A 25,913-nucleotide genomic window follows, 5' to 3' on the forward strand; every position below is an offset into this window, starting at 1 on the left:
ATTTAGGTAAAGCAGTGCCAGCTAACTCTACACAGAAGCACAGCAGTCTATGTGACCCAAGGATTGAGAATAATAAAACCCAAGACCAGAGGAAGTACAGTATTGAGTGTTGTACACCTAGTGTGCCAAGCAGTATGGATGATAGTGAAAGCCCAAAATTAACGTACAGGGCTACCGCGTGGATTAAGCCTCCAGTCAATCCCGACCGTTGACCGGGGCTGTGCACAGCCATGCTGGGAGAGGACATTGAAAGTGGATAAACGCAGACGTAGGTTACAATTTAACACATATCATTTGTTTTCCCTTCCAACCCACTTTAAGTGTTTTCATTTCTAGTGTTTTCTGCTTTCATTTCTACTGAAGTCTTTGTTCTATTTTTACTTTGTATGATTTGTATGGTACGTGGATTATAAGCCAACACCACTGTTAAAAAAAAAGTCAAAGGAGATTATAAAATTCTTTAAATGGAAGCTTTCTGATATCATGGTACATTTAGCAATGACTTAGCTAGGGGGATAAAAGGCCTAGAGCATTCTTTCTCAGCTGTGTGAGTATTGACAACTCTTGTTTCTTAGGTTCACAACTCCTTAGTCAGAGACTGAGCTCACCCTTTCTGAAGCTACTTCCTGCTTTGTTCTGCTTGGCACCTACTCTTCTCCAGGTACAAAAGACAAGGCTGCACCTTTTCCCCAAAATTAATACCATGGCTAACTTATCATCCCAGGACCTGTCCTGTTTTAAGTTAAAAAAAAATAGGGTAGTTGAAAGAATTTTACACTCTTTGAATTTGGAAAAGGCTGTATTGGATATATTCATCTACATTGGATCGATTTTACATAATTTAAAGACCAGGCTTAATGGTCAGATTAGTGGGGCTGCCAAGACTATGGTCCTTAGTGACTGACCCCCTTCAGGTCTGGAACTGCGGGCTCAATTTTTGGTCAAATACACAGGTCTATGAGGGGAACAGTAACACAAGGGAATAGCCAACCATTTGAGATCAAGTGGCCAGCACATCCCCCAGATCGAAATTCAGAAGGGTTAGGAGAGAACGAGCCATGGAAACGGAGCACGGGGAGAAGGGGGATAACTGACATTACATAATGGGGACTGCCATCCAGGGCAAAACAAAATGTGTACGGAACCTTCACCCAATTCAGAATTGTTTCTTTTTAAATTAGATTTGTAGTAATGAAGCAGATTATATTTTAGAATATTGCCTTCACTTTCTTGTGTACTTTTTTTACATAAATTGTGAGTATATCTCTATTTCCACAAGTGCATTTCTACTGGATAGCAATTGCCTTTCTTTTGGTCATTAAGCCACTTCAACATCATCTCCAATGCCGACTTATGAAAAACTATAGTCCATAATCCAAGCCTTTAAATTTATTGGAGAAATGGGAGGGATTAGCTGGAGGGGTAGGGAGCTTCAAAAGTTCATGGAGAAGATCCTTTTTCCCTGCACTTTTGGAAGCCCTCTTGTATAGTTCTAAGAAATTGGAAAAAAAAAAAAAAAGACGGCATGATCAAAGACTGACTGAACGTGGCTGGGACAGAGTGCTGTATGGCCACCTACCGAAAACAAGTGACCCAAAGTTTGGTCTACATATTGAGACTGATATCACACAAGTTTTATCATCTACAGAAGCCTGCAGGCTTCTCAAAAATGGGCTGACAGGGCCCTAGATGGAGGAACTGGCAAGATAAAAATAACTTCACATTTCAATATTTTAATAAAAGTTTCCATGATTTACACACACACACAGCGCTGCCGCCACCACCACCCATCCCCATCTGAAATGGACTAAGATGAAGAGGAACCTGGCCTGGGTTGTTACCGTAGTTAGTGGGGCGGGGGTGGGGGGGGGCTCAGTTGCAGTCCCCATGTGCAAGTAAGAGCATGAATCTCTCCCACCAGAGTCACAAGTTGCTTCTTCCTTTGTCCAGATTAGGGCACGGGGGGGGGGGGGGGGGGGGCGAGGAAGGGTTCAAAGCTATCAGCAAATATCAACACCAGTCATTTTAGGTGCTCTAGCCTGGCAGACTGACACGCGAACATGACTCCTAGATTGTCCGAGTTGTAAGCATTAGGAAACCATTCGGGATTTCTTAGCAGGGGATCACGTACAGAATTCTCATTGGTTAGGGAATCCTGGTGGTGGCAAGCATGGCTTAGGGCAGGGGTCCTCAAACTACAGCCCGCAGGCCACATGCAACCCACCAAGGGCATTTATCCGGCCCGCCAGGTGTTGTTACCCTGTTTGTTTTTTTAACTTCAAAATAAGATATATGCAGTGTGCATAGGAATTTGTTCATAGTGTTTTTTTAAAACTGTAGTCCAGTCCTCCAACAGGTCTGAGGAACAGTGAACTGGCCCCCTGTGTAAAAAGTTTGAGGACCCCTAGTAGAGAGTCAGCAGGCCCGGTAGGCAAGTGTATTATTTCTAAAAAGGTGAGGGACAAACCACCAGGGGGGTGGCAATGTGAATGCAGGGAAGAGCAAGCTATGGTAGTACTTAAGCTAGATGACACAAAATTACCGAGTGGATAGACTGGGGATCCACAAAGCATCTAGGTCAGCGGTTCTCAACCTGTGGGTTGTGACCCGTTTGGAGGTCAAACAACCCTTTCACAGGGGTAACTCAATTCACAGCAGTAGCAAAATGACAGTGATGAAGTAGCAACAACAATAATTTTATATTTGGGGGCCACCACAACATGAGGAATTGTATTGAAGGGTCGTGGCATAGGAAGGTTGAGAACCACTGGTCTAGGTAGATGCTGGGTTAAAGAGCAGAGGATAAATTGTATTCTATGCATTGAGTGGAACCTCCAGATTGCAGGCGTCCCCAACAGTCTGAAATACAAATGCCAGCAAGGTAGATGGGTCCAGGGTCCATCAAGTGGTTTTTAGGTAATACAAAGCCACGGATGGCTTGCATGTCAATGGTAAATCCAGGGAGGCCACATTTAGGGGCCAACAGAAGAGTAGGAGCTAGGTCAAGAAACAGGGGAGAAATGAACTAGATTAGACATAATGAGCATTTTAACAAAGTGAAGAGTGTAACCAATGTCGCTGAAAAGTCCCTGTTTTCTGCTGAACGTATTACCAAAAATACAGTATTAAAGAGAGAAAAAAGAGTGAACTGGAGGCAGGAAGGAGTTCAGAGTGGGGAAAACGCTGGTCAGCGCCAAATCTGGTTTCCCCCAGATCTACCATCAACTTTCCTTTCTCCACGAGGTTCAAAGTCGTCACCGCTATTGTCAGTTCCTTCCAGCGCCTGGCTCATGGTAGGTGAACAATAAGCACTTATTGGCCAGAAGGATGTGAGTGAGGCTCTAAGTGCCTCTTAGACGGCATCAATATTAATTAACCAGGACATTTTCAGGACACTCCCTCCATGACCATGGCATCCTACCCAGCTAAACTGAAACACGACCACGGGAGGCTGTCTACCTCAAGTCAGGTGAATATCCAGGCACACAAACCTGGATTCACCCCTGGATCATGAGACACAACTCTGTCTTTTCAAAGTTAGGTCTCCGTCACATATTCTGAGGTGAAGTTCTTCATAGGCACACACGAGCATTATGGAGGTGCATCCTAAAGCTTTTATGTAATAAGTATGGAGCCTATACAAGCTACACAGAACACAAAGTAATTGTTGGTTCAAATCAGTCTCCCATAAGTTGTGCCAAATGCACTCTACAATGCTCACCCTCCCAACACAACAGCTGAAGTCAAAGCGGGTGAACAAGTAAATGTGGTGAAGAAAGCTGATGGTGCCCGGCTATCAAAAGAGATAGTGTATGGGGTCTTAAAGGCTTGAAGATAAACAAGCGGCCATCTAGCTCAGAAGCAACAAAGCCCACATGGAAGAACACACCAGCCTGTGTGATCGGGTGGTCCCGAACGGATCAGTTATCAGGCATCAAAGAACAAAAAATCTTATCATTGGCTGCACACCTTCATCATAGGATCGCTGAAGACAAACGGGTACATAAGCAAATGTGGCGAAGAAAGCTGATGGTGCCCGGCTATCGAAAGAGATAGTGTCTGGGGTCTTAAAGGCTTGAAGGTGAACAAGCGGCCATCTAGCTCAGAAGCAAAAAAGCCCACATGGAAGAAGCACACCGGCCAGTGCGATCACGAGGTGCCAAGGGACCAGGTATAAGGCATCATGCAAAAAAAAGAATACGTGTATATATATAAAAATGTGTGTGTGTGTGTGTGTGTGTGTATGCCATAGTGAATGAAGGGGGAAGTGCAGAGTGGACCCAAGGCCCATTTGTCGGCCACTGGAGATCCCCTCATAAAGGGGTTTAGGAGAGATGGGTCAGTCAGGGTGCGATGTAGAACCGATGAAGAACACAGCTTTCCCCCAAATCCTGGATGCTTCCTCCCCCCAACTACCATGATCCAAATTCTACCTTGCAGGACTGGATGGGGCATAGGTTGTACACTGGTGCATAGGGGAGCTGGAGGCACAGGGAATCCAGGGTGGACGATACCTTCAGGACCAGGGGTGTGAGGGGCGATGTTGGGAGAGTGGAGGGTGAGTGGGTTGGAAAGGGGGAACTGATTACAAGGATCCACATGTGACCTCCTCCCTGGGAGATGGACAGCAGAGAAGGGGGGGAAGGGAGACTCCGGATAGGGCAAGATATGACAAAATAACAATCTATAAATTATCAAGGGCTCATGAGGGAGCGGGTAGCAGGGAGGGAGGGGGAAAAAAAAGGACCTGATGCAAAGGGCTTAAGTGGAGAGCAAATGCTTTGAAAATGATTAGGGCAAGGAATGTACGGATGTGCTTTATATAATTCATGTATGTATATGTATGGATTGTGATAAGTGTTGTATGAGCCCCTAATAAAATGTAAAAAAAAAAAGTGCCAAATGAAGTCACTCCATCACTGTTCTGAGTGTTCACATTTGCTTGAGATAGCTTCCCTTTTACAGCTCCCATGCCCACTTTTTAGTGCTGGTGGACTTTCAACTTTATAGAGAAGCTTACAGCTCTGGAAAAGAGACATATCTGATCGGAGCACACAGGAGCAGATGAAGTGGGAGGAGGAGAGAGTGAAGCACATGATGGCCCACCAGGCCAGGAGGTCGATGTTCCCAATTAGAACAGCCAGTCGACAGAGAGGACCACATGGCCGGCCTCACTATGAGACATGATGTCCCTCACTGACCCATAGCCCTACAGGCGACAACACCGGAGACACAGTGTGGGAATTGCACCTGATCGGATCCGCCACACTGAGGCAAAACATCAAGAGGGTGCAACAAAACAGCAAGGGAATGGAGCAGCGAGGTCCCCAGGGAAAGCTGAAGGTGGACTTTGGGGTCAGGGCATGGTGTCCCAACAGATTGGAGGACTGGAAAACATTCCGAAAGGCCAACAATCCTTGAACTAACTACAAGCTTTTCTTTCTTGTTGTGTTTGGTTTTTTGTCATTGGTTTGTTGTTTTGTGGTACATTGTTGCTTGGTTGTGCTCTATCTTGTCTCTGTGCGTGTTACTATCTCCGCAGGTCTGTCTAAATAAGATAGGTTGGATGAACAATCGGGGGAGAAAACAACCTGACTGATAGTTCCGTGGGGACATGGGGGACGGGGAGGTGGGGGGAAAGGTAGTGGTGTTAATAAACCCAGGGACAAGGGAACAACAAGTGATCCAAATTGGTGGTGAAAAGGGTGTGTGAGGCCTGACTGGGCATGATCAAGGGTAATGTAACTAAGAGGACTTGCTGAAACCCTGGTGGGGACTGAGCGTGATAGTGGGACAGGAGGGAAATCAAAGGAAATAGAGGAAAGAGCTGGGAGGCAGAGGTTTAGAGATTTAGATAAAGACATGTACAGAGGTTTAGATAAAGACATGTACATAGGCAAATATATTTATACATGAGGATGGGGAAATAGATCTATATGCATATATTTATAAGGTTCGTATTAAGGTAGCAGAGGGACATTGGGCCTCCACTCAAGTACTCCCTCAATGCAAGAATACTTTCTTCTATTAAATTGGCATTCTATGATGCTCACCTTCCTGACACAACCGCTGAAGACAAAGTGGGTGAACAACTAAATGTGTTGAAGAAAGCTGATGGTGACCGGCTATCAAAAGATATAGCATCTGGGGTCTTAAAGGTTTGAACGTAAACAAGCGGCCATCTAGCTCAGAAGCAATAAAGCCCACATTGAAGAAGCACATCAGCCTGTGCGATCACAAGGTGTCAAGGGATCAGGTATCAGCAGAACAAAAACCTTACCATAGTGAATGAGCGGGGGAGTGCGGGGTGGAGACCCAAAGCCCATTAGTAGGCCACTGGACACCCCCTCACAGAAGGGTCTTGGGGAGGAGACGAGACAGTCAGGGTGCGACATAGCACAATCAAAAATACAACTTTCCTCTAGTTCCTAAACGCTTCCTTTCCTCCCCCTCCCACTGTCATGATCCAAATCCTACCTTGCCTGACTAGACCAGAGAAGGTACACTGGTACAGATGAGAACTGGAAACACAGGGAAGCCAGGGCGGATGATCCCCTCAGGACCAGTGGAGAGTGGCGATACTGGAAAGGCATATGGAGAGTGGGTTGGAAAGGGGAAACCTATTTCAAGGATCTGCATGTGACCTCCTCCCTGGGGAAATACAACAGAAAAGTGGTGGAAGGGAGAAGTGGGACAGAGCAAGATATGACAAAATTATAATTTATAAATTATCAGGGGGTCATGAGGGAGGGGGGAGGGAGGGAAAAAAATGAGGACCTGATGCCAGGGGCTTAAGTGGAGAGTAAATGTTTTGAGAATGATGAGGGCAATGAATGTACAAAAGTGCTTTACACAATTGATGTATGTATGGATTGTGAAGGGAGGTGTATGAGTCCCTAATAAAATGATTTTTTTTAAAAAGAGAAGCTTAAAGATTAGTTTATGTACCAGACGTGTGGTGAACTGACCTATTCAGAACCTGGTAGTCCCGCGGGAGAACCCAGTCCAGTCAGTCAGCTGCTTAGACTGCAAGGCCCCTTATCAGGGCACCTCGCCTCCCTCCATCAGGCTCCATCTCTCACTGACCAGGCCAAGCAAGGCTTGGTTCAGTGTGCAGATCAAAATGCCCAACACATCGTCAGTGCTCAGTATCCACTAGTTGACTATAAGCGTGAAACTCTCCGTGGGACCATAAATGCAACAAAGACAACCACCTTCAGATCAGACCATCTTCACACGAGCAGGGCTTCTCTGGTCACTGAAGTGTCCCGTGGGGTTTCACACCATTCAGAAGGTCTTCTCCACATTAATACATCATTCCCTCTAGGTCCAATCGTGTCAAAACGCAAGTGTATCTTTTATTTACTCAACAGCTCACAAAGTATATTTGCTACAAGGTATTTATTCAATGGTTTCTATACTGAGTCACCACTTACATCACTGCTCAATTCTTTCCCTATCTATCTGCATTACAGTTCTCGACCAACAGGCGAGGGCTGGTCTGCTTGATACTGATTTACCATGCACACCGTCACAGTCAGAGAGCTCAGTGAATGCTTGAGGAAGAGGAGGGGGATGAGGTGAGGGTCCCAAAGGGTCCAGACAGACTGCCCCACCCACGGAACTTGAGGTCTGGGATCTGCTTTCCCCACGTCCCCGAGGGGGTCCATCTACAGGTCGGTCTAAGGCACGGTGGTAAAGGATATGACTGGCCCACCAAGGGTGGTCCTTTGGTGTCGAAACAGTGCAGTAAGCATTCCACGCAATTCTCCTAAACACAGGTAGGCAGCAGCATCCGCTAATGAAATTGGAAACACAGTTTTTCTTGGACGAGTGCTGCAGGTGATACCCTCTGCACCGAGACCAACCAGATCCCTTTTAAGGTCCCTGAGAAAGGCAGCCTGGGAGCAACCAAGACGTTCAAAGTCTGACAAGGCACAAAGCGGGTGGATGGAAAGATAAAAACCTTTGGCGTATAAAACCTCCAGCCTCAGGCAGGAACTGTCCATCAACGTGCAGAAACACGTATGATTGTGTTGATGGATAATCAAAAATTATTCTGATTCTCACACATCCCAAGGCCCGCTCTGCCCTCCCCCCACCCCTCTCACACAAACAGCATCTGTAGAGTAAGTCAGAGAGCGGCATCCAGAGCTGATGGCAGGAGAGAACTCTTGGCACTTTGCACAGAAATCACTGGCCAGTCCTGTCTGGATGGTGAGAGACAGGCCTAAGCTTGAACAGCAAGGTTCATCTTGTGAAAAGTTAGGCGGGCCCCAAGACAGTCGGGTCTGGAAAATCCTTCACTTCTCCTACTTCGCTGAAAGGCTGTCCGCCTTGATTGAATGTCAGCTTATATCGCAACCGGATGGGCTCCTGGGAAAAGATACAAGATGTGAAATTAGTCGGGGTGTCACAAAAACAGCTCAGAGAACAAGTCTGCACCACCTAGCAGTTGCCAAACAAGTCTGTAGTTAACTGCCACCCCACCCCACCCCCCGTGAGGGCCTTCAATCCACTGCACGGCATGAACATGCTTGGGACACGGACACCAACAAGGAGAGTGCTCCGACACGTTCTCAAGTCTGGAGATGACCTACCATGCAGAGACACCCCTAAGAAGGACAGAGAAGACTCACCCCTCAAGACTCCCATGGGTGAGGGCAAGTTCCCATCCTTGGTTCCCAACTGTGGTAACCGTCATAGATCTTCTTTCCATAAGCCCCAAGGGAAACAGACTCTCGCAAGGACTATTCCACCACCACCCACAGCAAACTGAGACTTGAAAGCCCAATCTCTCTATGTCTCTCTCCCCACTAAGTTTACTCCGTAGAATTTAGGACCCCAGCACCTGTCACCAAAGGTAAGATCCAGAACATACTTTGTACGGATTTTCGAGCAGCAACATCTGAGAGATCATGGCTGGAGGCATCAATGGACTGAATGCAGGAAGCTTGGAGCTGGATGCTGGCTGCAACTTCACTCTCATTGACTAGCAAGGAAAAAGCCAACATGTAACCCCTTCCAAAACACGCTACAGCTTCACTGGGTGGATCAAAACTTGGCTCCCAACAAGTCCTCTTTGACAAAATAAGCTTCTCAGGTGACAGATATCCCAAGGCCCCTAGGAGAGTTCAAACAAACTGCTCCCACCAATGGAGGAAACGATCCACTCAGATCATTCTGTGTGCAAAATAGATCTAGAAGTGCTCAATGGCTGGCCTCAGAAAGGCAGCACGAGAATGAGGGTCCACGTTGGGCTGAATTTTAACTCTGCCTCTTAGTAATGCTGTGAGACTAAGATCCATACATTTATAAAACAGAGGTAACAACAGCCCAGGCTTCACAAGATTACTATGAAAACTAGAGAATGCAAACTTTTGTGTCTTTTCCTTTCACGCTATGTCTGTCCTTTGCTCCTTCCTGTGATTCCTATGTGGTCATAATCAGGGGCCTACTCTCCTGAAAAAGGTGGGACATTACACAAGTTGGTAAGAGTACATCTCCTCTTTAGTCTGGACACATGTCTTTGGTCCAGAATTTGCAAGAAACATCAGCAAGGCAACCATAGCCCTTCCTTGAGTAATCAATATGCCTGCCTCATATTAATGACAATGTCACTTCGGTAGTCATTTCCCTGCTTTGTAGAAAGAATCCTAAAATAGGGCCAAGAAGCAGACTCTAAAATTGACTGTGGTGGTGATTGGACAACTCTTTTTAATATGTTTAAAGCTTTCATTTGTATCACAAATGAAGCGCATGTCAATAAAGAGGTTAGGGCAAACCAACCAACAAAAAACAACCCATATTCTTAAGGAATCATTTAATAGCTATGTGATCTAATCACACCTACAGCCAGATATCCAGGTATCCTTCAGTTAAAGGAGCTAATAAAATTCTCAATTTATCTTAAATGATATCCTTACAACCACGAGCCCTACCTGACAGAATGCCAGAGTCCCAGCAGAGGACCTGGCCCTCACAAACAACAGTCGTGACTGAGAACATCACAGGCTGGTCAAGAAGATGTCTCACCTTTGGCACAGCTACTTGAAACATGATGTCCCACACGGGCTGGGCAGCAGTGCTCATCATGGTCAATAGCAACACCTGCACCTCTGGGTGGCCAGGGGCCCCCGTCTGGGAGAAGTGGAGTAGAATTCTGAATCCATTCCGGTCATACACGATAATAGGAGGAAGGCTGCCTAGCAAGAGGGGAACCAGAGAGTTAGCACACTACAAACACCCAGACAGCCAAGCTTGAACGAAACGTGCAAATCCTTTTGCCTCTCCATTCAGAGCACAACTGGAATTGGCCTTTCTGTGCCACCACTGGCACAGCCCCTCGTCACTGCTATGTAGCTTTCCAGCCCTTTCAAACTGACCTCTCCAACCACCCAACCATCTTCAACATGGTGCCAGAGAGTCTAGGGACTATTGTTTCCTTCCATTCTCTGTTTACAAAACTATGGGGTGAAAAAAACAAAAAAAGATGAAGACAACTTCCTCATATTAATAGAGTTAATGAAATATGAATAGAAATCTTAAAACAGGTTGTTTAAATTAAGCTAAGATGTGATTCTACAATTAATTTGGAAGGGAAAAGTACTAAGAATAACCAAGACATTTTTAAGAATGAGAAAGAGGGGCAAGGCTATGTTATTTGTATGAATACATTCATACACACACATAATATATAAATTACAAGTCAAGCAATATAGTATAAAATAGAGCATCCAGATGTACATATGTAAATATATATGTGAGGATGGGGAAATAGATCTATGTGCATATATTTATAGGTTTAGTATTAAGGTAGCAGATGGACATTGGGCATCCACTCACGTACTCCCTCACTGCAAGAACACTTTGCTCTATTAAATTGGCATTCCGTGTCGCTCGCCTTCCCGAAACAATCGCTGAAGACAAAGATGGTGAATAAGCAAATGTGGTGAAGAAAGCTGATGGTGCCCGGCTATCAAAAGATACAGTGTCTGGGGTCTTAAAGGCTTGAAGGTAAAGTAGCAGCTATCTAGCTCAGAAGCAACAAAGCCCACATGGAAGAAGCACATAAGCCTCTGTGATCACGAGGTGTGGACAGGATCAGGTATCAGGCATCATTAGAACAAAAAATCATATTATTGTGACTGAAGGGGAGTGCAGATTGGGGACCCAAAGCCCATCTGTAGGCAACTGGACATCCCCTTACAGAGGGGTCTCAGGGAGGAGATGAGCCAGTCAAGGTGCCACGTAGCACCGATGAAACATACAACTTTCCTCTAGTTCTTAAATGCTTCCTCCCCCCGCCCAACTATCATGATCCCAATTCTACCTTACAAATCTGGCTAGATCAGAGGATGTACACTGCTACAGATAGGAACTGGAAGCAAAGGGAATCCAAAACAGATGATCCCTTCAGGGCCAGTGGTGACAGTGGCGATACCAGGAGGGTGGGGTGGAAGGGGGAACCAATTACAAGGATCTACCTATAACCCTCTCCCTGGGGGATGAACAACAGTTAAGTTGGTGAAGGGAGACATCAGACAGTGTAAGATATGACAATAAAAAAAAGATATGACAAAAAATAATGCTAACTTATAAATTATCAAGGGTTCATGAGGGGGAGTGGGGAGGGGGAAAATGAGGAGCTGGTATCAAGGACTCAAGTAGGAAACAAATCTTTTGAGAATGATGATGGCAACAAATGCACAAATGTGCTTGACACAATGGATGCATGGATTGTGATAAAAGTTGTTCAAGCCCCCAGTAAAATAAAAATGAAAAAAAAAAAGCATTTTCTAAACCAAATTAAAGGGTTCAATTGCATAAAAATATTAACCCAAATGCAGATCACTTTGCTCAAGTTGTTAAGCAGAAGCATCTTGCATCTCTTACTATGAAATTTATGAATTAAAAATAATTAAATAAAAATATCATATTAAAAATATAAATATATGAAAGTAGCATTGCTTTAAAAACAACCAGTTGCCATCAAATCAGTTTCAACTCATGGCAAGCCCGCGTGCCTCGGAGAGCAGCTACTCCACAGACAGGGCTTTCTCAGTGTCATCTTAGGACAGGAGCACTGTGCCTGCTACAGTTCAAACCTGACCGTCAGCTGCTCCTCAGGACAGAGTTGTAGCATGGAGAAGTTGTCCTCTGTCCTACAGGGTTGCTATGAGCCAGAATTAACTCTGGAAAAAGGTTTGGTTTAATCTTATGGGACTGCCACACCTTTCTTCCATGGCACCACTGGCACACTCAAACTACCAACCTTTCAGTTAGTTGTCAAGAGTAAACTATTGGAACTATCTGCGTATTTAAATTCTACTGCCTGTCTTCAGGGCCCTCTGCAATCTGCTTCAGCACACCAGAGGAGGGCTATAGAGCTGAAAACGAGCAAACCCTCACTGCCACGGAATCTGACTCAGAGCAACCCTGAAGGGAAGGGTAGAACTGCTCCTGTGGGTTTCTAGGACTGAACTCTCTTGGGGAATAGAGACCCTCGTCGTTCTCCCACAGAGCAGTTGGTGGTTTTGTCATCTTGAGGTGAGCAGCCCAACTATGCCAACAGAGCTCCCCTGGAGTCCAAAGCCCTTGCTATTTTTGCACTGACCTAACTTAGCTGGGCCTTCAGTTCCCTTCCCTCTACAACAGCCAGCAGCCACTTTCCAGCTTTAATGAGGACCCCTGAAAACAGAGGATCACTAGCCAAATGCTTCCCTTCCTTCAAATTTCCCTTCTCTTTTCAGTCACTCCAGGCCACACTAAACAGTCCTTTCTCTGAATTCCAAATGAATTAACATCATGTCCCTAAGTCCACTCATGACAACTGCATTTTGCCAGCTGATATCCTCCACAGTTGCCAACTGTGGCTCAAGACACCACTAAGCTTAAGGCCCCACCTGCCAATGCAGAGTGTATTGAAGCAGCAGAGAAAGGGGCAGGGGGAGGGATGGAACTGTACTTACTGGGCTTGACGGACTCCAAAGGGACAAACACGTGAGCCAGAGGTGTATTTTGGGAAGAAGGAGAAGTCAGTGAGCCAGCCTCCCAGGACCAACCTGGAGAGGACTTAGTAGCTGGTGGTACCTCCTTGGGAATGCTTTTCTGGGGGACAGAACTCCTGCACAGAAATTTAAAAAATAAAAATCAGCAAAAATTCTGGAGCTCCCAGGCACCTGTGATTAGGCTTTCCAAAGAACCAGCAGAAAGCACACCTATTGTAGACCGACATTTAGTAAGGAACCTAGTCTTTCTTTGCCTCAGTTTCCTCACCTACAAAATGGAGATAATAAAACTATCTACCTCACGGAGTTACTCGCAGAGTTAAAGGAGACCACGTATGGCGAGCATTCAGCTACGTGCCCACACGTCCGACGGACCCAACAGATCGACTGTCAGGGTGACAGTTATTGATGCTGCAGTTGCCAGGCGTCCCTGACAAATGTCCTACCGTCACACGTGAGTGGCAGGCACTCCTTTGCGATACACAAATTACACTGACGACTTCACATTTCATCTTTTTGTCTATTCAGAACACAAACAGAACAAATTTTTGGAAAAGTCCTGAAAGGAGAAAAAACCCAGCCCAAATTAGAATGATGCCTTCCCTCTGCCCAGCGGTCGGGGAGAGAGAAGGGAAGGAGCATCCTCTGGACGCTGACAGCAGCCAGCTCCCAGCACAGGGCCTCTCGGTAGCAGCTGTCCAGGAGAGGAACATGGTGACTGGTGCAAACGCTCTGACATGGGTGCTTAGTCATTGTCCACGTCTCTCTACTCCTCTAATGGCTCCTCAACTACCACACAAGGGAAATAATTAAATACAGTCGTACAGGAAGTTCTTATGCACCTATTACAAGGATGAGGAAAATCTATGTAGACTGATGTGGAAATGCAATATTAAACAAGTGAAAATTGTAAGGAAAAGTTGTGACGTACGGTTTGTGTTAAAACACGCCACAGTAACTTACTGATACATGTAAAATTAAAAAAGCAACGAAGGAACATTCAGTTTTGGGGTGGTATTTTCTACTTCTATATTATCTGTCACCCCCTGTGGGTCAGAACCGAGTTGATGGCACCTAACACCACCACCACCAAGTAATGATCCAATGTTGGTTGTTGTGGTTGTTAGGCACTATGGAGTCGGCTCTGACTCGCACCTTGAACGTCTTCCTGCAGTACCAGTGGCCCTTGCTCATGTTACTTCCTACAATGGCTGAATGTCCATCAGTTCTTTTTGGTACAGTGACTCTAAGCATTACTTATTAGATGTTAAGGAGCACTTAAATGTAAGGAGTCACACATTGGGCTAACTGAAAAGTTAGTAGTTCAAACCCACCAGACACTCCTCAGGAGAAAGATGAGGCTGTCTGCCCCCCTCAAGTTTTAGGACCTTCAGAAGCCTGGAGAGCAGTTCTGTTTTGTCCTACAGTGTTGCCATGAGCTAAAACGGAACTCCACAGAAGTGGGTTCTCTATCTGTAAACATCATCATCTTTTTTACATTAAGTTCCTTTCAGAAGTGCTGGAAAGCATGCATTTTCATGCAGCTTCGGACGGGGTGTAAAAGGAAACAGGAGGAAGCTTCATATTGCGCTTCTGGTGGGAAGACAGCCTCTTCAGCATGAGAGGTCTCTTGGCTGCCTCCGAGGGCCAGCCCCTTCTGCCTGACCCTGTGCAGGTGAGACAGTTCTGTGCCCAGCAGCCAGACTGCACACTCCTTGTCCAGAGACTCACACAGGGCCCGGAGAGGGCTGCGCTGAGAAGAAGTCCAGCAAGTTGCTTTCTGCAGGAGGGCTCTGAACACCACCTGGCACTGCGCTGGGAGGAGGAGTCTTCTGACGGGCAACCTATCAAACCAGAAATGACCAAAGTAAGGCCAGCGCATGGAGGACACTAGTTGCAGTAACACGGTCGCAGCTCTCCTGACGTCGGCAAAGCTGCTGCAGCCCAGGACTTGCTCCATGTCCTAGGCAAGAGGAGAAAGAAAGGGCAAGAAAACATGAGTGGCGCCTGGAGACAGAAAGCAAGAAGGCTCCTCGAGGGACTCGGGCCACACAGTGCGGTCGGGGAAGAGGCTGTGGAGCATCAAGTGACGTCCATGGACATCAACAGGCTAGTACAGTAGTACTTCTCGCTCCACCAGTCAGCACTGGCCTGTGAAGGCAGATGCGACAAATCCTACCCCATCTCCAAGAAAACAAATGACATATTTCAATGGGCAAATCTGGTGCATAAAATTTCTTTTGAAAGCAAAATGGTCCCTCTGAGGACTAAGGTGCACCATCCCCAAACCATGGTAGTTTCATTGGCTTCATTTGCATAGGAAAGGTCAGTGAATAAAGAGGACTAAAGAACTGGTACCTTTGAGTCATGGTGTTGATGAAGACTACTGACCATACCATGGGCTTCCAGAAGAACAAGCAAATTTGTCTTGGAAGAAATATAGCCATCAACGCCCCTTAGAAGCCAGGAGAGCAAGACATGTTCTGTTCTCGGGAGAGAACAACTCCAGGAAAAGCCTCTCTGCGTGGTCAGTGGAGGGTCAGTGGGAAAGAGGAAGCCTCTCAATGAGGGAGATTGACACAGTGACGCAGCAGTGGGTCAAAACCAGGACTCTGAAGAGCTTTCTCATTCAGTCACAGCCAATGAAACAAAACCACAACAGGCCTGAATTTATATAAAACATGGTGAATCCAGAGTGCTAACTGAAATGGGGAATATTCCAGGTCAATACCTTGCGAAAAACTTAACTTCCCTCTTAAAAAACAAGGGTGGATCATGTTGCAGAGCAAACACCCCTGGCAGCCATGGTTGGAAACAGTGGTGTCCCACTCAGAGATGGTGGCCAACCACCCTGTCCTGGCAGTGCGCTGTTCTCCAGGCCTGGCAACAATCCATCTCAGGCATCAGGCTCCTGAAAACGATGTCTCTCCATGTCTTCCATGCCAGGGCTTCGACCTGTAGGTTTCCTGCACCAGCTGTCATTCCACTCACCCCAGAGTAAGAAATTTCATGTCTGTTCCGATTTCATTTTGTCCACCATGACTAAACTGGCTCAAACGTAGCGATGGTTGTGAGGCTGCTGCAGGACTAGGGAGTTCACGCCGCTGTACACAGAGCTGCTAAGAGTCAGAACCACCTTGAAAGCACCCAGTAGCCCTGCCCTTCCCGGCCCCTAGCAAGAGCTTCCTTCCCCTTCCTTACCTTGTGTGTAACAGGGGCGTCACTGATGCCTGCAAGACAAGAGCACAGTAAGGCCAATGTCCCACAGTAACTCTAGTCGACACACACAACTATCGATTGATACCAGACCCCCACATTCTGGAAGAATTATATCACAAAAGCCTACAAGATGGCTCATTCAAAGTCATTCAACATGTCCCGGGCAAAACTGAGACTCTGAGGCAAAGGGGCCTTCTCTGAACTGCCCGGGCCCTGTGGACTTCTCAGATAAGCACAGACTCCCCAAAGGGAGCCAGCTTTCTTTCCCCAACTCGGACTTTCTGTGCCGAGAGCCCCGTACAGCACCTACTCACCTAAGGCTGCCAGGTCCTGATGGAGCAGAGATGGCACCACTGACCTAGCCTGTTCAGATTCAGTGTCCACCTCCAAGTCAATCAGAGGGCAGTTTTCCACGCGGTCTGCTGGAGTCTGAAGCACTAGAAAGCAAAGTATTAGGAATCAACTGACACGAGAACAAAGTCTCCACTGCTTCCCTCAGGTCTTCTACTGACTGTCTTCAAAAGCCCGCCCGTCCACCCAGCACAACACTGACCCATCTGAGTGCCCACCCTCGTGGAGCCCAGAAGGCTGCATTCCCACCAGGGACCAGAGTTCTCCTCCCAAATATCCAGGCATCCTGGACAGTAGCAGACCTAACTCTCTTCTCTAGCTCAAAGGCCCTTCTTGGGTTTCTGACCAGCTGATCTCCTAATGTGCTCAATAAAATGCAGATACTCAAACCTATCCCCACAAGTCTTAATTCAGGAGAGCAAGTACCAGGTCCTAAAACCTGGCATTTTAACAAATGCTTGAGGTGAGTCTGATAGAACTAGCCGGGCTCTAAGAACCACTGGAAAGGACCGCTTCTTTATTGTCAGGCCCCTCTTAAATAAGTACTCCTAAGAATTCAAATCCAGGCACAAAACCTGCTCCCACTTGTCACCATGGCTGATGGCCAGTTTGGTGATCGGGTCATAACGGCACCTGTGGCCCAGGTGAGCTATTTCAAAGTCATTTTCACAAGATAGGAGAAGGCAGGCAGACTCTCTCATTGACAGCTCACAATTCGAGCATTCTGAGGTGCACTTCTTGGCTGGCACCGGCAGGCTTCTTCAGGCAGAGCGCAGGGAGACGCTCCTCCCTTACCTCTCTCTCCTGTTGGGCTGGTCACTGTATTGCCAAACGTGACTCGGCCCTCCATCACTTGTTTGTACAGGAGAACACCCTGGGTGAGGAGGTCATTTGCCTGGAGAATCTCCGCTGGAGAATGAGAAAAATCAGAAAGCTCAGATTTCACATACTCACCGTCCTTTTTTTCAAGCCATTCCATATAGAAGCATCCCCAAGGCTCCACTAGGTGCAGTATAACCACAACTCCTGCCCCCAGAATGTGATCAGGTCCCTAGTCTCCTAAACGCAAGCCCTAGCACTGTAGGGCAAACGGGTCATACACACACACACACACGTGGCAGCTAATGCAGGTTGGAAGGTCAAGTCCATTCACAGGCATCTCAGAACAAAGGTCAGTAATCTACTTATTGTAAACCTGTATATCTAATGGGGCAATTCCATCAAGTGGCACTGGCTGTACTTCTGATGTTTGGGGTTGGAAGAGGATGCGAGGGCGGGCACTTTGACCACACCTTGCCGCCACCGGCCGACGATGTCCGTGGAAACTGACTAACTTGGTATCCACAGCCAAGGGAAGACAAGAACTCTGCTCCAGATCTCTGGCCTGCTCGTTATCTCCAGCTAGCAGCCACATTTTCATCAAGATAACGGGGTTGAAGAAACAGCATAGATTCAGGTAGTAATTCAGGGTCTTACAAGATAGTGAACATTTCTTGATAATTGGGCTCCTGGAATTTGGAGACGTCTCAGAAGAGTCAAGGTCTTATTTGGAGACCGGGAGAGGGATGAAGAGAAGGGGGGCTAACTCAGCACCCTCTTCCTGGAAGTGAGTTACTGTGAAGTTTTCAAGTGTGTATGGAGCAATGTGGTATGAAATCTAAATACAGGTCAAGGATTTGCCATGAAAATTTAGCATGAAATTGAAGTGTGCAATAAATGTGAAATCCACACTGAATTTCAAAAACATCATGAGACAAATGCAAATCTCAAATCAATGACAACACTGACTACGTGATTAAATTAAGGCCACCTGCATTGCTTTTTAGTATAGCTAATGAAGAATGAGCTCTGTTGGTATAGGGAGTTAAGAGTTGAGTGTTGGCGGTGGTTTGTTTTTATTTCATATTGGGGTTTACCTATGACATATTTTCTGATTGGGAGTAACCCTCTTGAATTTTTGTTTCATGTTTTTCTGTTTTTGGCACATGAAACCCAGGATTGACGAACCCATAGAGACAGCAAGTGGAATAAGGGTTATGGAGGGAGGGCACGATGGGGGGTGGGGGTGGGCATGGGTGTAAAGGGGAGCTGCTTCAACGAGTTCAAGAAGGAAGAGGTTCTCAAACTGATTGTGGTCTGATTAAACTATGAAACCATTTAACTGCATTAGCTCCCAATAAAATGGCTTTGAAAGAAAAAAAGGGGAAAAAACAATTAGACCCCACCCCAGCCCCACCACTCCCCAAGGAGGGGCGGGGAAAGTGAGGGGTTGGGTTTCTAGTTCAAGGTCGGAAACTCAAACTCAAAGCCACTCAGGAAGAAAGAGGAAGCCATATGCTAGTGCAAAGATTTACAATCTTGAAAACCCTAATTTACAACCTACTCTGTCCTACTAAGGCCAGGATGAGCCCAAGCCAGCTCAATCAGAGGAGGGGTGGGCTCGGTGGGGCTGTGGAATTTGGCATTTTGTACACAGCTTGTATTCTACTTGTTAGGCAGGGAAGTGCTTGCCTCAGTCAGACCAGTGTCTCTCAAGTCTCACCAGCATCTATGGGTTGTGGCCAGCCCTTCACCCTAGTCCAACCAAATTTACACAGTGCCTCAAAGGCCAAATGTCAACATGCCCCAAGGAAGCAGGGGAAATAACTCTAGACGGGAACAGATGACCTTGCTTGGATTACCTGCAAGCTAATTTCCTCGGAGAGAGAAAGATGTGAAAAAAGAAACAAGGCCAAGGGATTATTTGTGAGAGAGCAGGTAGATAAGTTAAAAGCAACTGCAGCAGGACAGTGACAGGAAACTGTCAGAAACTCAAGGTAGACTCAGAAGAGGATATGGACCAAGGGCTATCGCTGCTATCTCAGCTGGATCTATGCAGAAAGCAGAAAATACCGACAGATGTTCACCAGAGTTTCACTGTGTACATCCTAACAAATTCTGGGTAACAGAAAAGATCGAAAATTCTACAACACTTAACCGTGTTCCTGTGGAAGCTGTACATAGAGCAAAAGCTCAAGTAAACGAGGGGATGCACCTGGCTGAAAATCAGCAGAGAGTGCATCAAGGCTGTATCCTCTCAACACACTTCAAGCAGCTTGTTGAGCAACTAATCTGGAGGAGACGCGGCGTCGGGATTAGCGGCTATGAATGCTGTGCAATGACACCCCCGTGTTGCTGAAAGCAGAGGACCGGAAGCACGTACTGAAGGAGATCAAAGACTGCGCCCTCAGCACGCATTTCAATCCAATGTAAAGCAAACCAAACCCCTCACAACTGGACCAACACAGCCTCACAAGAAACGGACGAAAGAATGAAATCAGGGTTTCATTTTGCTTGGATCCGCAACCAATGGCTAGGGAAGCAGTGGTGACCCAGAAGACCTCCTACGAGGAGACGGGCCACAGTGAGTGCAGCAGCCAGCCTAGCTCATCACGAGGAGGGCTCCGGGCCAGGCGGTGCTTCTGCACGTGGGTCACAACACAACAGCACCCACCCACCACTAGCACAGCCCCCCGCCTGCAGAAATCTTCAAAGTGTTACCCAGAGCATCGTCATCATCAACCGTATCACTCGCCAGTCGGAAGAGGGTGGGCCGCAGCTTTTCACACCTTTCATATACAACCTGGGAAGAGGTTGGTATTTTACAACGCACACTCCGGACCCAAAGCCAGCCCGACGGTACCTCCCACCAAGCATGCAGCAGGTCAGGGGCCTCTAGGGACTTCTTCAATGCACCCAAGTCTATGACTCAGGTTCAGCCCTCATAGGGTAGTGCATTATGAGGTGAGTTCTTAACCACACGGTCAGGAGTCCAAAACCACCAGACCCTCTAGGGGAAAACAGATGGAGCATTCGGTAACTCCTTAAAGAGGTACAGTTCAGAACCCCCTAGGGACAACTGTGGGGGTCCTATAGGGACCCATGGGGTCACTCTGAGTTGGAATTGACTCAATTGCAATGCATCTGAACTGAGTTAGTCAAATGTGTGCAGTTCAATATGTCCCTTACAGTCACACGAGACGTTTCAAGGATTACCTGCAGGGCCTCCTGGTCTGGTGGGGCCTGGCCTGGCCTGCGGTACATGCTCAGCATTTCCTGCAGTGCTTTCACATGGCTGCGGACTTCCTCCACTGCACTGACTCGCTTTGACACCTTCTCTGACTTCTCTTGCTCCTTTCAAAGACAAGGACATGGGGGAGGGAAGGTAAAAAGTGGAGCTGACAGAAGGGCTCAATTGAATGTGAATGTTTAGAAAATGATGATGGCAAAAGATGTACATATATGCTTGATACAATTGATGTATGGATTGTTACAAGAGCTGTTAGAGTGTCCAATAAGATGATCTTTTAAAAAAACGAAGAAGGAAAGAAAAGAGCATGGAGTGATGGAACAGAGCCCTGGACAGAGCCAGACAGACCACAAGATGGGGCTGGGCACATGCCTGGGCAGCTCGATGCTCGGGGCAGTCAGAGCACTGAAGAAAGCTCACTTGGTCAGAGAAGAAACCTTAGAGCCCCGAATTCTGAAGGTTTGCAGTTTGGGTGTCTAGTGGGCTGCACCCTCTTCCTCCAGCCCCAATTCTTCTGAAAACCAAGACTCTTGTCCAAATAGTACCTGTCACTGAGCCAGAAGCTGGTGTCTATAGAAAGCTTTGATGGAGGAAGGGGGAACCTACTGCAATGAGGGACACAAACCCCCCCCCACACACACACACAGACGAACAACAGAAACTGCGGGGGAAGGGAAACAGTAGTTGGTGTAAGATATGAAAATATCAATAATTTATCATTTATCAAGGGGTCATGAGGATGGAAGAGTGGAGGGAGGGAAAAAGGAGCTGATATCCAGGGCTCGATAGAAAGTAAACGTTTAGAAAATAATGATGGCAACATGTGTACAAATATGTTTGACACAATTGATGCATGATCTGTTACCAATACTTTTTAACAAGCTCTGAGCTGCATGGAGCAGAACACAGCCTCTGACTACTGTTCCAGCACCATCTTGCCTTTTAGGGAGCCACAGTCCTCGCCTCGGGAACACACACATGCGCGCACAAACACACGAACCGTCCGCCCCATCACATGCTGCTTCCCGGGGCCCAGCTGAAAGTGCCTACCTCCTTGACCAGACTCTTGATCAGCTGGTTCGCAGCCTGGAGATCCTCCGGGTGGTTGCTCTTCAGAAGCCTCGTCAGAAGCTGAGGAAGGAACGTTCCCTCTGCCTAAACGGCCCACAGAGGCACCAGCAGCAATACAGTTCATGGGAAAAGCTCACACACGACACTAGGATGTCAGTGCTAATGGCTCTTGCTACAGACCAGTGGTTTTCAACAGGATGTGGGGTGCACCCGTGCGGACGTGCATGTGTGTATGAGGGGAGATGATATCCCTAAGGGTCACTTGGCAATGCTGAAGGAGCCCTGGTGGAACTGTAGTTAAGCGCTTGCCTGCTAACCAGAGGTCAACTAGTCACTCGAGCCCCTGAGTCACTCCCAGGGAGCCGGGCATGGCAGTCTGCTTACACAGCCTGGGAACCCCAGGGACACTCCACACTGGGGAGGCACACTGGGAGGAGGGATATCAGCTATCTAATGAGCAGAGGCTAGGGATGCAGCATTCCCATGAGCTATTCTTTTCCCAAGATGACTTGTACAGAGAAAAAGTTACATTAATATGAAAGTCATGCAATCTGGTCCATCCAGACCTCCAGCTACCTCATCCCAAGAACCTACTATTGCACAGACGGCCTCTTGGACCCACCTCTCGAGCCTCCCTCAAAGGGACCAGAGGACTTTCCCGTAGACATTGTGAGCAGAGTCTGACAGTCCAGTCAGGCCGCCAATGTCAGAAAAGAATTCCTTACCTTTGACTTTTCCTCGTCAGCATCAAAAATGGAGCTCTTGGGCCAGGGAGAAGGTGGAGGTAAGATCTTGTCCATTGGTAGCTTAGGGTCTTGCTTTATGATTCCTAAAGCACACAGTTCATGACATTTGATACTAGTAAGAATACCCACCGACTTCATAAACTCCTGCTTCCTACTGTTCCAAAAGGAAACACTGCCAACAAGCTGAAGAGTAAAAATCACGGCATGACCCAGGCTCCGCTTCATCGCTCGGGAGGCAGGAAGCAGCACAGGTCAGGTACTTCAGAGCCCATGGAAGGACATCTGACTACATCACAAGAGAAAACCTGTGGCCAAGTAAGCAAGAGCAGCACCAGACCCCGAGGCCAGCAATCTTGTGCCTTAAACTGTACTAATAGGACCCGTTTATGTAAGTGTGTTTCCTCCCACGGCTCAGAAGCCACGGTAGGACCCGTGAGGAAACTCTTAAAATGATTAAGCGAATGCACAGGACAGGTTCCTTCTAAGAACCCAGGATAAAGAGGAATGAAGACACCCAGCTTCCTGACAGGACACAGAAAGGCTGAAACCCCACCTGATACCAACAAACACACTGCGCCATCTGCAAACCCCCAACTTCTCCCAAATCCACCAGAGAGCTGAAACTCAAGGTACCCAATAGCTTAAAGCTGAGAAGGACAGTGCTCCAAGGAGAAATTAAATGCAAGTCTACACCAAGAAAATAACATTTTCTTAAGTTGCTTACATGGCAGTGTGAGCTAGCAAGGAAATACAGAACTTCTGGGGACTGAAGAACGTCATGCCCCACACCAAGAGCTCACGAAGGCCATGGGAAAGACCCAAACACCCAAGGAGCCACTGTCGCTGAGCTGATTCTAATGCACAGAACCACCACGGGGAGAACGGCTTGATCAGGCTTCCAAGGCTGTGATCTTCACACACGCACAAGGCCACACCGTTTTCTGGAGGGACCGTGGGTGGAGATCATCAACCTTTCTGGTGCTTTAACCACTGAACTACCATGGATCCTGGGAAAGCTTTACACCACTGCGGGATACTGCCTAGACACAAACCTCACTCCAGCGGGGAAAGAAAACTCTGTGTGTGTGCGTGTGTGTGTGTGTGTGTGTGTGTGTGTGTGTGTGTGTGTCTGTCTCTCTCACAAGTATGACTGGGGCAGGGGTGGTGGTGGCAACTTTTGGCTAGACTGACTCAATCTCCCCAATTCACAGCTGTGATAGGTTTTGTGTCAACTTGGGTACACCTATGGGAAGGTATGGGTGGAATCAAACTGATCAGGTCACAGCCAGATGTCTCTTTGGGGGTGTAGCCTATTTGTAAACGACACTGAAAAGAACTGGCCTCTCGTCCCTCTTCTTCTCCTTCTTGCCTCCCTGGATCTTGCATCTGATTCCTGGGGCTGTCAAGTCACCATGTGGCCTGCCCACCTGGGAGCTGTCAGCAGCCTGCCATGTTCCCTGCCTTGGATCCACACAACCCTGCCTCCACCAGCCCGTACTCTGCCTGGCTTCCTGCTTTCCATCACAAGCAGTCATGGGAGTCAAGAAAATCTTCCAGCGTTGCATGGGTGCCTGCGTTGGGAAGCCCTCCACAGACTTAAGTTGGGCTGAATTAACCAGCTGTGCAGGCTGCCTGATAGAAATGCCTTTCTAGCTCAGATGCACGTAACTGATTGTGTTTCTCTAAAGAATCCAGCCTAACACAATGGGCAAAAAAGGTATGCCCATTTTCAACCGTAAAAATTACTTACCTCAGTTCTCACAGGAAATCCAACTCTCTCAAAAATAAATAAATACAAATACAAAAGACATAAAAAGAAATAAGACACTGTGAAAAAGAAATGCAACATGAATCGTGACGTCAGACCTTGTTTCTTCAGCATTTGATAAGCGTCTCGGATCTTGATGTCCTCTGGGAACCAGACCATCCAACTAAAGAGTATTTCAATGATTCTTCCTTTTACTTTTTCTGTGGACCAGGACCCTGAGTACTAAAAGGAAAAGGCAAGTGAAGGAGAGCTGGATGGAACTTCTGAGGGCGATCTAGCCAGCACATCCACTCAAGAAATGGCTGCTGGGGCCCAGAAGTGAGCAGCTGGCAGCCGGTTGAAAAGCTACATCACAGCCCAGTCCCAGAACGCTTAACTTTCAAGCAGCCAATCTCCAAGACTGTTCACATGAAAAGCCCACCACAGATGGGCATAGGTCAGTATTTGAACGGCTGCAGACCTTCATTTTCTGACTGGGGAAACGAGGCGCCGAGAGCAATGGCAAACTCTGGACGACGAGTGCCACAAGGGAGGGTAGGGCACGAGCGGAGCCAGGAAGTGGCGTGAAAATTAAAGTGACACCAACTATCTCTTGCTATCGATACCAGGGAGGTCGGTGTCTCCAAGCGAGACTTCCTCTCAGCCACACAAGCACAGGGGGACTTGAAAATACTATCAACCGCTGCTGAGGAGGGCCACGTGTTGGACCTTGGCGGAGAAAGCTTCCCCATGCCAGAGCTTCTCAGACCTCTCGAAAGCCTGAATCAAGGTGGCAGGCTCTGTCAGGGTGCAGCCCGGCCTCTGGCCTGAGAAAGGTGACGGGAGGGCGTTTGAAGGTTGGAGCCCAAGGCTGCATAGAGGAGTTCTTACCTTTGGGGACAACAGTTTGATCAGCTCATTCAGGAAGCGGAACTTGGCCACTTCGCTGTGGAACTTCTCTCCACAGTGGTTCACACACATCTCCAGCACCTGCACAGACACAGGATTCCATGAGGAGGCGGTGCCCGTGGCCCCCCAGGAACTTGTGAGCACTTGCCGACAGCCTTACTGGAACCATGGCTAATCTACGACGACACTGAGGAAGAGCGACATTTTCAAATTTAGAAAACACCAAAATTATCACCTGTTGGATCTTGTAGTAACTGCCAGGTCAGTGTATGTGCCCTGAGGAAGCTATCTTTTAGGTCAGAGAATCACCCCTTCCCCAGAGGCAAGAGACAGGCAGTGCCCAAGGAACTTGTGAGCAGAGGTGACCTGCTGGCCCTTCTAGAGCAAGCTAGGTCTGCCCACAGTTCCTTGGGGCTACATAGTTTTCAACACTACAAATTAGTCATCATTCAAAAACTGAGAAGTCATATAAAATGTGGATTTCGGGTTTCACTTGGAAAACAACATTTGAACAATGCATGCCTGGCATCCATCTGGTGGCCAATGTGGCAGCTGCCCTCTTTAGCGTGGGCATGTGCTCTCTAGTTCTGAGGTCCTCCCCCAAATGCTTCAAACATGTATGTTACCAGACTGGCCCCTGTGGGCACCTCGCCTTGGCAGCAATTCCCTAGAGAGAGAAAGGCAATGAAACATTCTTTCCCTTCTCCCAAAGCGGCCGAAAATGGCGTGATCTGAGTCCAGAGTTACCTTCTGGTCTCAGAGCCTCTGCATATGAACCTCCTAGGGGTCCC

The 25,913-nt window shown here is 47.4% G+C and overlaps 1 protein-coding gene across 1 annotated transcript in view; it reads right to left on the bottom strand.

Annotated features, from left to right (window-relative positions):
* Window positions 1-7,340: 7,340 nt before the first annotated feature.
* Window positions 7,341-25,913, bottom strand: part of GGA2 (golgi associated, gamma adaptin ear containing, ARF binding protein 2) — a 32,409-nt gene continuing 13,836 nt past the window's right edge. Inside the window, exons 4-17 of the mRNA XM_075564612.1 lie at window positions 25,105-25,203; window positions 24,333-24,456; window positions 22,446-22,549; window positions 21,700-21,780; window positions 20,616-20,753; window positions 20,121-20,202; window positions 17,376-17,489; window positions 16,544-16,666; window positions 16,212-16,240; window positions 14,742-14,854; window positions 12,972-13,126; window positions 10,036-10,205; window positions 8,882-8,992; window positions 7,341-8,376 (exon numbers count right to left, since the gene is read on the bottom strand). Coding sequence (XP_075420727.1) covers window positions 8,266-8,376; window positions 8,882-8,992; window positions 10,036-10,205; window positions 12,972-13,126; window positions 14,742-14,854; window positions 16,212-16,240; window positions 16,544-16,666; window positions 17,376-17,489; window positions 20,121-20,202; window positions 20,616-20,753; window positions 21,700-21,780; window positions 22,446-22,549; window positions 24,333-24,456; window positions 25,105-25,203 — 1,554 coding nt within the window. The 3' untranslated portion in view covers window positions 7,341-8,265. The remainder of the gene's footprint in view (window positions 8,377-8,881; window positions 8,993-10,035; window positions 10,206-12,971; window positions 13,127-14,741; window positions 14,855-16,211; window positions 16,241-16,543; window positions 16,667-17,375; window positions 17,490-20,120; window positions 20,203-20,615; window positions 20,754-21,699; window positions 21,781-22,445; window positions 22,550-24,332; window positions 24,457-25,104; window positions 25,204-25,913) is intronic.

Source organism: Tenrec ecaudatus, chromosome 12, assembly GCF_050624435.1.
Source record: "Tenrec ecaudatus isolate mTenEca1 chromosome 12, mTenEca1.hap1, whole genome shotgun sequence".
Lineage (NCBI taxonomy): Eukaryota > Metazoa > Chordata > Mammalia > Afrosoricida > Tenrecidae > Tenrec > Tenrec ecaudatus.